The sequence below is a fragment of the Bidens hawaiensis genome, unplaced genomic scaffold (genome assembly GCF_021521415.1).
Source record: "Bidens hawaiensis isolate Kalapana, Puna unplaced genomic scaffold, B.hawaiensis_p1.1 tig00001685_1, whole genome shotgun sequence".
Taxonomy (NCBI): Eukaryota; Viridiplantae; Streptophyta; class Magnoliopsida; order Asterales; family Asteraceae; genus Bidens; species Bidens hawaiensis.
In genome coordinates this window covers 1,991,902-2,002,329 of record NW_027491095.1, presented here as the reverse complement: position 1 = coordinate 2,002,329, position 10,428 = coordinate 1,991,902, and the positions used below count along the sequence as shown (strand labels likewise).

The 10,428-nt window shown below is 35.1% G+C and overlaps 1 protein-coding gene, 1 non-coding gene and 1 pseudogene across 2 annotated transcripts; 2 read left to right on the top strand and 1 right to left on the bottom strand.

Moving 5' to 3' along the window:
• Positions 1–1,038: 1,038 nt before the first annotated feature.
• TRNAL-UAG (transfer RNA leucine (anticodon UAG)) lies at positions 1,039–1,118 on the top strand. The gene has a single exon. It is a non-coding gene; the product is annotated as a tRNA-Leu (tRNA).
• Positions 1,119–6,126: 5,008 nt separating this feature from the next.
• LOC143593060 (rab GTPase-activating protein 22-like) lies at positions 6,127–9,544 on the top strand. The gene is made up of 5 exons (XM_077072808.1): positions 6,127–6,427; positions 7,702–7,834; positions 7,917–7,966; positions 8,046–8,099; positions 8,179–9,544. Exons 1-5 carry the CDS (start codon positions 6,258–6,260, stop codon positions 9,335–9,337), a joined length of 1,566 nt encoding a protein of 521 aa, XP_076928923.1. The 5' UTR covers positions 6,127–6,257; the 3' UTR covers positions 9,338–9,544.
• A 376-nt stretch (positions 9,545–9,920) lies between these two features.
• LOC143592132 (cytochrome b5 pseudogene) lies at positions 9,921–10,428 on the bottom strand (annotated as a pseudogene).

The window sequence follows — 10,428 nt, the reverse complement described above, 5'->3', positions numbered from 1 at the left end:
TAATTCAGTTTTCGGTTATATTGGTTCAGTTTCGTCGGTTTTCGGTTCGGTTTCGGTTAACGATTCGGTTATTGCTCACCCTATCCCTTATTAGCTTTTAAATAGTCAAGATATTCCATCACATTAGTATATATGTAGCTGATGATGGTTGAAAGAAGATCTTTTGTCACACTTTTAACTTAACCAACTGACTTTTCTTTGTATTTCCTGCTTAAACCAACCTAAGAGAAAAAGACTCAACTGATATGAATTTGCTTGGACGGAGTTGTTATCGGTTGAGGATTGGCCGAGAGGAGTGCCATCATGTAGCTTGGTACAAATAAGCAGTGAGAGTTGAGTAGTCAGGGCACGACTGGTACGCAAGCAACACCACTACGTCTCACTAGATAAAGGTAACGATCACCTTCTTCAACACACTATGTCAAAATAGTATGTCTTTGAAGTTCTTGAAATGTTCACTATGTCAAGATTACAAACTCTTACAACAATAACACATTATCATGATAGTGATAAATTCCCAACCCTTTACAATATGTCCACAATATATCAAGATAGTGTTTTCCTTCTCACATCATCAACAATGATGTCCACTTTAAAACAAATCACCAGTCCTCCCACACTAGTGAGATCCCTTCAACAATACAAGAATAGAAGGATAATTGTCTTGAACACGCTCCTCCTCCTCCTCCTCCTCCTTGATATTGATGTCACGAGTTTTCCAACAGAGAAAGTGTTGGTAAAAATTTGAGAATGGGGCCTAGATGGAGGAGGATTAATGAAGATTGTTGTTAAGAGTTCAAAGAAGGTAGTTGCTTTGTAGTAGTCGGTACATATGCTCACATCATCTATTATGTATACACTTGATCCTTGAACATGGTAATGATCTGTTTTAGTTATTAAAATGAAACAAAATAAAACTTCTATGTTATTGACATTAGTGATTAGACATCTATATATTGTAATCGGAATCCTAATTTGCGAGTTTAAAACAAAGATTTTAAAATAGTAAAATAATTTAAGTGTTTAATTACCACAAAAGACAGTTTGGCCGAGTGGTCTAAGGCGCCAGATTTAGGCTCTGGTCCGTAAGGGCGTGGGTTCAAATCCCACAGCTGTCATATTTTTGTCAAAAATTCTAAGTTTATTGGCAGAAATTTACCTATCTTTTGTTATGTTATTGGGTATGGGCCCATTGTCAGGTCTAAGCCCAAGAAACTAATGCATTTCAGTATTTCACCAAGAAAAATTGTGCTTCTTCTGAGTGAAAAGATCCAATACACTAATCCTTAACGTATGCGAATCTCGTTTTTCACGAATCAATTCATGAAGTCACATCCCAACATCTCGGAATCGTCAATACATATCCAATTAATCATTGGTTAACCCAAAAAAACAGTTTTGGATCGTTTCGATCAATTTTTTACTTTTTCCACGAAGACCGTTTTTTGGACGTTTTCTGAGCGTTTTAGATTTTTGGCTGAGCGTTTAAGTTTTTGTTAGCGTTTTCTGAGCGTTTTAGGTTTTTGCCTTTGTTTTTTGCCTTTAAACGTCTCACGTACCTCTTGTACGTTAAGGCATTGAAAACACATATGTATGCACGAGATATGTTTTAACCATGAAGATCTGATTAATACATTAGGCATATATTAATTTGTCGTTTTGTCTTTAAAATGATTTGTGGGCTTGAATATTTTTGTTTGACCACGTTTTCTTAGCAATCCCTTCATCTTGAAACAGACTAATAAATATCTATATGGTCGATGTTGAATTAAAAGACTTGTAGCTTTTGTTAGGGATAAGAACATTTCATATTTCTTTTTTTCCTTTTGAAAAATGAAAGGCTGTGTGACATAATTCTTTTTACTTGAAACCAAACCATCAACTTTGATGGGATAATCGAGAGTTTTACCTTAGGTTCATCTAAGGTGTTCTTCTGTTTGACATCGCAGGTTCGAATCTCAACCATTTGTCATATTCTCGGGTTTAAGCCTGTGTGAAACACCACTAGTTGGATTACGACATCAAACCCTCATTAAAGCTTTCCAAAGATTTAGTCAACGTTCGCCGTTCAAATTAAATAATAAAATTCCTCAAACCATTGGAATCCTCAACTAATGTTATGCAATATATACTTTAAGAAAGTGGATTGTGGCATGATTGTGTCTGGTTTATAATCATTTATTTTAAAGTAGCAATCCATTTGTATTACAAAGGAGGTCTTCCTTGCCCGTATTATACGGCAAATTCAGGGATTATTTTATGTAAATTCCATTTTTATGAAATATAAGCCTTATTTATTCTCTCTCTAAAGACAAACAAACTATCTTCTTAGATATTTTCATGTTTATATTAAAAGATAAAAACAAATGATAGTCTATCATACTTGCGTCTTTCTCCCATATATCCATAAAACACTCACCCACTATGTAATAAGTTCTTGATTCATATAAATTTCGTTATATGACTATATTCCTATAAACTTTTCATTTTTCTAGTAAAATTGTATTGTCTCGCGGCTTAATGTGTGAGTTTTAGAAAAAAAAACATTTTAATTTGATATACCCTACAGAATAGTAACAAAATTTTGAAATTGATCCAATTAGGACTTACTCATAAAATATTTTGTTCTAATCATGTAACTAAAATTTTCTTTGTGTTTCAATCAGATATTTTATCTAGATAGCAGGTTATGTGGGTTATTTTTTAAATAGTTTGACATTGAAAAAATTAATAAAAACTAAGAAAAAAATTTTAAATTGCGAAAAATTGCCAAAAAAAATCTAAAAAATTACAATATAATTAATATGTTCATATTTTTTTTTCTCGTATGGAAACAACTAATAATTCTACTATTAAATATTTTAATATCACCTAACTATCTTTTTGAACTTTTCTTAAAAAAATGATGGTTATTTATAAAAAAAGTTGTAACTTAAAATAGGATGATTTCTTAATTTTTTTTTTTTTTGCAATTTTCCATTTTTTTTGTAATTTAAAAATTAATTTTCTTAATTTTTACTAATTTTTTCAATTTCTTAAAATTTTTTTTGCAATGTCAGACTATTTAAAAATAAAAAAAAAACAACATAACCTGCTATTCAGGAAAAATAACTATGATTGAAACACAAATAAAATTTTAGTGACCTGATTAGAACAAAATATTATATGAGTAACATGATTAGAATAATTTCAAAACTTGATTGCTATTTTATAGAATAATATATTTTTAAAAAGTAAATAAACAGTTTTTAAAAGCACAACCAAACATCACCAGAGTGTAGTTTTGCCCATAATACGGCCTTTCTTTAAACAGAAACATGATCTTTGGTAATTGGTTAGTGTTTTCTATTTAAATACTAATTAAGGTAAATTGAAATCAAATAAACAATAACGCTTTTATTTGGTTTGTTTTTTCTTTTGGAACCATTAATGTTTCATGTTTAGCACTTTAGTCCAACCCTATTTTCTTTAAACAGAAATATGTTGGTTTAGCCTTTTCAACTTAGAGACTAATTAATAGGCTCGGCTCCGAGAAAGTAAAAAAAGTTTTGGATTAAAGGTGAAATTGTTTTTGGGCTTTAATTTAAAAAAGGCATATTTTGTTGGTTTAACAATATTTATTATTTGGGTTGTGTAAAAAATTTTTGTATAAAAAATAGGATTAAAAATGTTTTAAATGAGACTAGATACCATAACATTTTGATTGAGAGTAATACCCCTTTGCAACTAGACCAAGCTAGTGGTCATGTAATTGAGTTTAAAAATTAAATATACATATTGTTTTTAATAAAAATAAATATAATATAAAAAAATCGGGCTTAACGGGGTGCCGGGCATGTGGCCGTCGACCACCCCGCCACCCCTATGGGCCGGCCGTGCTAATTAAGGTAAATTGGAATAAAATAAATAGTAACATTTTTTGTTTTGGTTTTTAACTTAGGAGTCATTTGATGTTTGTTATCATAGTTAAAGAATCATTACTAATGACTTGACTTAATATTTGATTTGTGAATGAACCTTATATGCTGTTCTAAAAACAATGAACTTTATATAATAACAAAAGAAAAAGGGAAATCACGTTTCAGCAAAATCAAGCGTGATGTTGTGGTTGAAAGATAAAAGTGATGAGAATAAGAATGCTAAAGTAAAAGCATATGCAACCGCATGCAAAATGTAATCGATACTTAATCAATAGTTACACTTGCAAATTATTATTAACCCAAACATACTAGTCTTTAACCTATAATATTTGATTATTTTCTGTCAAATGTTTAATCGAATCTACTAGTGTGTGGGTCGTTGATGATACATAGGTTGAATGTTAACTTTGAGAACATAAGACGGTTGTTTTGGGTTAGATGGGTTTGTAAAACGACTCAAAGAAACTAAGATGTGCAATTCAAATGCTCTACAACCCCAGACTCGTAGATAGCTCCAACTTGCTAGATTTTTTTACCAAAGTTCATATCGGGTACCTCTCCAAGGTGCATTGCCTCCTTGGAAAACCCCCCAAAAAATCACTTAACACTCCCTACACCACAATATGAAATATTGATTTATATGCATAGTGTACCTTTTCTCATTTATTTTCTTCCTTAATTTGGCGGAAACTGCCATGAAACTATGGAAGTCCATAAAGAGAATGAAAATCGTTTCCAATCTTTTTTTTGGTACACATTAGAGCATTCTCATCCCATCCATCATTTTTTACCCTATAATTTAACTATAATTCATACTTTTTAAATTTTAATACTCATTTTAAAAAATCTCTCACAACTCATCCATCATCTTTATCCTTATCTTACTCACAATCAATTATTTTATTATATATCTCGATTTTATACACTCACAAAAATATAGAGAATGGTGAATAGTAACATTTTATATATAAATAGTTGGTGTATCCATTTTCATAATTTATGGTTGGGGTAAACACATGATGGATAGGATGAAGTTAGTTTTTAATATATTTTTTTAAAATTTAAAGATTGAGGAGAAGATGATGAATGGAATGAGAATGCTCTTTTATGGCTTTCAAGTTCTCACACATACAAACCTTCATGTGATACTTTTAAGTTTCACACCCTTGCTTATAGTTGTGTAGGCCAAATCCTTCAATCCGATATTTGACTTTAACTTAAAAGCTATTGGCCTTTAGACGGCCGACAAATGGCTAGCAGATCATTCACCAAAAGTCTTCCTATTGACAAACAGTCAAACACACAATCACTGGTAGATGCATTTGCATTGACCTTCTCCTATATGTTGACTACAAATTAGCGTAGTAAGTTACATTGTGTTGACTTACAATACAAAACTAAGACAATGCATAGTGGTTTTGCCTCCAAAACGCCCCCACCTTCCTCTCCGTTGGCCTTGAAGAAAGTCAACCTTCAGCAGGCGTTTCCTACAAAATGCTCCCAAATTCGCCCCTAAAACGCACCAGGGACGGTGTACCCAAGCGTTTTAGGGCGTTTCCCCTCCAAAACGACCCACCATATTCAGTCTAACAGACTAATCAAATGTTTCGTGTAAATGGCCTAAAACTTTCCTTAGAGAAACCTGGCAAATTAATCATGATACGATAATCTTTTACATACACTTAGAATTCTCTAAACTTGTACTTTGACTAACATATGACCATAATGTAACAACTATTGCAAGTTTCTTTTTACAATTTTCACCATCAAATTTATACACACGTTTGACCAAACACGATGTGTGTAAGTTTTCATTGTCATATTCAAGAAACCACACATCATCTAACAATTACATCATGTAAGGCTTGGATGACCTTGTAATGGTAAAAAATTCAACAAATCATTCATATCATCATGAGAAACCATCGTTACGTAAAGAAACAAAGCCGTAAGTTACTAGTTACAAAACTCAGTAACGTAAAACCAGCATTATTTATTGAAATATTGCGGGACCGATAAATCTTATAGTGATTTTACAAAGCATGCCATTAACTATGCCATCAATATGGTTTTAAGAAAGAGTGATTTGTGAGTATAATTGAATTAGAATGGATTAATTAAGTAAGAGGATTAATTAAAGGTAGAGATGAGTTTGATTAGGTTAATAAATACAAATAGAATACAATGCAATACAATGTTCACATGCCTAGCGCCACTACCAGAACCAGTACCCACTTGAGAGAGATAGAGAAAGACAGACTCCCACAAAGTAAAAGTGTTTTTTTTTTTTTTTAATAATAATTTTCTTGATTTCATTTCATTTGATGGTGGCTCTCAATGCCCTTCATCTTCTCCTCCTCCTCAGCCGCTAATGCCGCCACCGTCACTCAGCTAGGCAGCGGTGGTGCCGGAGCTTCCAATGCTGGAGTAAGAGTAAATCTCACCATCACCACCCTCTTCATCGGCCTTGTTATCGCTGCTGCTATCATCATGTACTCCACCTCTAGGTAATAATATTAATACTAATAACTGCTAATACCCACTTCACTCAACTCAAATTCAAAACATAGTATACAAGTATTGCTCCGTAATTAGTGGGATTGATTTATGAAAGCCCTTAGACACAGTCAAACTCTTTGAGATCCATCTTATTCCTAGTACTTGCATCTTCTTCTTCTTCTTCATCCGATCGGTGAGTTAGTAATTCGAATCATTTGATCTCGAATATTCTATTCTACCCCTATTATCTTGGGTCTTTTGTCCCATAAATCCGGTGGTTTTTTCTTTTATTATTTACTAACTTTGTAATTGCCAATTGGGTTTCAAACATCGTTGGATGTTTAATTGATTGTATCCGATCCATGGCCCGAAACTAATTGATGCATAAGAAAGATAAAAGATATGTTTTTTCCAGCTTAATTTCACTTTTTTCAAGATATTTTGAAGTAATTGAGATTCTATAGCGAGGCCGAAAGAAGTAAGTTTAACCCCAAAATTATAATGTTGTAATTCAGTTTGGTAGTGGCAGTTAAGTTTCAGGGTTACCAGCGTAATCGAAGTCCTTTGTCTTTTTAAACTTCCCCGTTATGTTTTAAGTTATGTTTTAAGTTAACGGTAGCACATGATAGTAGAATGGAAGACTTAACAATTAGTTGCTGAGTGGATTGGGTATTAATGAACATCTATACTCGAAGCTTGATGTCATCCTTGTTTGTACCAATTCAGGATTTACCTTTTTTAGAATAAGCGTGCGGACTGAAACTTTATTACTAGGCTCAAGTATTTCAGTTGTGTTCTGCTCTTGTACTAGTGAGTAGAGTGCCAATTAGTTGTGGAAACCGTTCCCGAGTCCTGACTAGAGAAGTATGTTTTTTGTTGTCAATGTCTGACATCATGATTGAAGTGGAGGCATTTGATTGTGTCAACAATTTTACTTGGTTATGTTTATGATATTCTAGAAGTCTATATTTCATGAACTTGTTATTTGTATTCTATATGTAGCAGACAACAAAAGGCTACAGGAAACAGATGTCTTATTTTCTGTCATAAAAATCGAACAGAAAGCAAACATGATATGGAAATTATGCTACTTTTAATAACCATTTAATCAAGCTAGCTCATTTATGTAATGAACCCAGAAGCCCATGTTATATTTTGCTTGATATTATATTTTTGAAAGACGAAACCATTGATTAGTGATGTTTTGATTGTTATAAATTGCTCACTGTAAGTGGCATTATAATTATTATATTGAGCTAACATTGGGCATTATTGATTGAAGGGGACGTCTAAAATCACCATGGTCACGTAGGAAAAGAAAACACTCACTCACACCTCAGCAGTGGAAAAGTTTCTTTACACCAGACGGAAAGCTTCGAGATGGCGTTAAATTTCTTAAAAAAGTTCGCAGTGGGGTGCGTCTTCCACTTTCATCTAATAGTTTAGACTTTGAACTTATCCTTTCTCCAAGTAATGTATTTATTTATTTATTTGCAGGGAGTTGATGCAAGTATCAGGTCAGAGGTTTGGCCTTTCTTACTTGGAGTGTAAGTAATTTTGATTTCTAAGTATTAATGTATCTTTTAAATTACACAAAAATGACCTAGTTTTTGCTCTCTTTTACAGTTATGAATTAAATAGTTGCAAAGAAGAAAGAGATAAATTAAGAACCCATGGAAGGTATGCCCGCCTGTTTCGTATATGTCTACCGTCATTTGCAGTCCATGTTATTTATTATATATATATATACGTGTTACAGAAAGAATTACGAAAAGTTGCGGAGGCAATGTAGGAAGCTTTTGAGGTGCAACACAGGGGAGAGTGATTCGTTCATGGACTCTGCGGAATCAGAGGATGTTGTGAGTGCTAGGGAGTCCCTTTCTAGTGAAGAAATAACTTCATCTCCCGTGTGTTCAGATAATACTCCCATAGTATTGGAAGATCCCATGGTTGGTGGTTCAAGGAGATATATAGATCCAAACATCTCCGACTCCGACTCAACCGCCTCAGACTCTTCTCAGGATGCTGAAGTTAGTCAGACCTTCCCCTCCTCAGATACCAAGGAGGAAAACGACGAGTCAACTGAAGTCCAGTCAAAGCTTACATTAACAGAAGATTTCTCCACTTGGCAGCGCATCATCCGCCTTGATGCGATTCGTGCCAATGGAGATTGGATCCCGTATTCCAAAACACAGGCGGAGGTCTCTGAGGAACGCGCCGTGCGTTCAGCTGAGGTTGTCGGATTAAAAGACTACGAGCATCTTGAGCCGTGTCGGATCTTCCATGCTTCACGGCTGGTTGCCATTCTCGAAGCGTACGCACTCCACGACCCTGAAATAGGCTACTGCCAAGGGATGAGTGATTTGCTGTCTCCAATAATCGCGGTGATGACAGAGGACCATGAAGCCTTTTGGTGTTTCGTGGGGTTCATGAGAAAGGCACGCCACAACTTCAGGCTTGACGAGACAGGGATCCGAAGACAGCTGAGTAGAGTGTCCAAGATCATAAAATCCAAGGACTCCCACCTGTACAAGCACTTGGAAAAGCTGCAGGCGGAGGACTGCTTCTTCGTGTACAGGATGGTGGTGGTGCTGTTTCGGAGAGAGTTGAGCTTCGAACAGACGATATGCCTATGGGAGGTGATGTGGGCGGATCAGGCGGCAATCAGAGCGGGGGTGGGGAAGTCGGGGTGGAACAGGATAAGGCAAAGGGCCCCGCCAACGGAGGATCTGTTGCTGTACGCGATAGCAGCGTCCGTGCTGCAGAGGAGGAAGCAGATAATAGAGAAGTACAGCAGCATGGATGAGATAATAAGGGAATGCAATAACATGGCAGGACAACTGGATGTGTGGAAGCTCTTAGACGACGCCCATGACTTGGTGGTTTCCGTTCATGACAAGATCGAGACCGCATCATAAACTGCTGCTGCTGCTGCAACTATTCCACTCACTCACTATTTTATTATAACTGCCCCCCTCCCCTCATCAGAACTTTATAGCAGCCTGCAAGCAAGCCTTATTTACTTTGTTTTTTTTCTTTTCTGTGGGAGGGAGGACAATTGTTGTAGTTTCTTTCAAACACTTAACAAAATTGAGAATCAATCAATCAACAAACTTATAATCAAATATCAAATTTGTCTGTTTTGGTATCACAAATCGGACAATGGAATCTGACTCTTGTTTGTTGTATCCGGTGAAATATAATAAACGAAAGAAATGTCCATCAAAGGCTTGATTTGATGAGAAATTGCAAGTGGTGTCTATCTATCTAAATTGGCTATGTCGCCCTAGTTTAGTTTCATGTGGCCAAAGACATGCAAGTGTTTTGGCTTGTGGTCTTAAATTTCATTCTTACAGTTTGGTATGTAATCTCACCTTGTACTTGTCCAGTTTGTTATTCAAGAAAATAGTCAAGAAATTAAAAGCATTTCATTCCTTCTATCAGAATTAAAAAGTACATAATTATTGACGATTCGACATTACAAATGAAAATAAAGATTAATTAATGCTTGGCATATGATCTGACTTCAAAAGCCAAACCGAAGACGAAGAGCGGCACAAGGAACTGTAGAATCTTAACAGCAAGTTGCGAAGTCTTGTACGGCTTATTATCACTAGACTTGGCCACTGCATAAGTGTGTTTAAGTGGACCCGCAGTTGCATGCTCTAGGTTACCAATGCAGTACTTGTCCATCATCCCTATAGCTTCATGACTATGCCCAATGTCCTCAAAATCAGCCGTTGCATCTTTGCCTGCAATCGATATTTATTTATCATACGACGAAAGAAAGAAACAAAATAACTTATGCAATTGCAATAAGTCAATAACATTACATACCCGTTGCGGCTAGCAGGACTTCGGCACCTCCAGGATGGTCCTCCATAAAGGGGGTTACATCGTAAACTTTTCCATGGATGATAAGCCAGCAGTCTTCGGTTTTGTCGTGATTCAAAACTTGATCAAAGTTAAATGTTTTCATCATGCCTGCATGTTCCGGCCACACGCACAT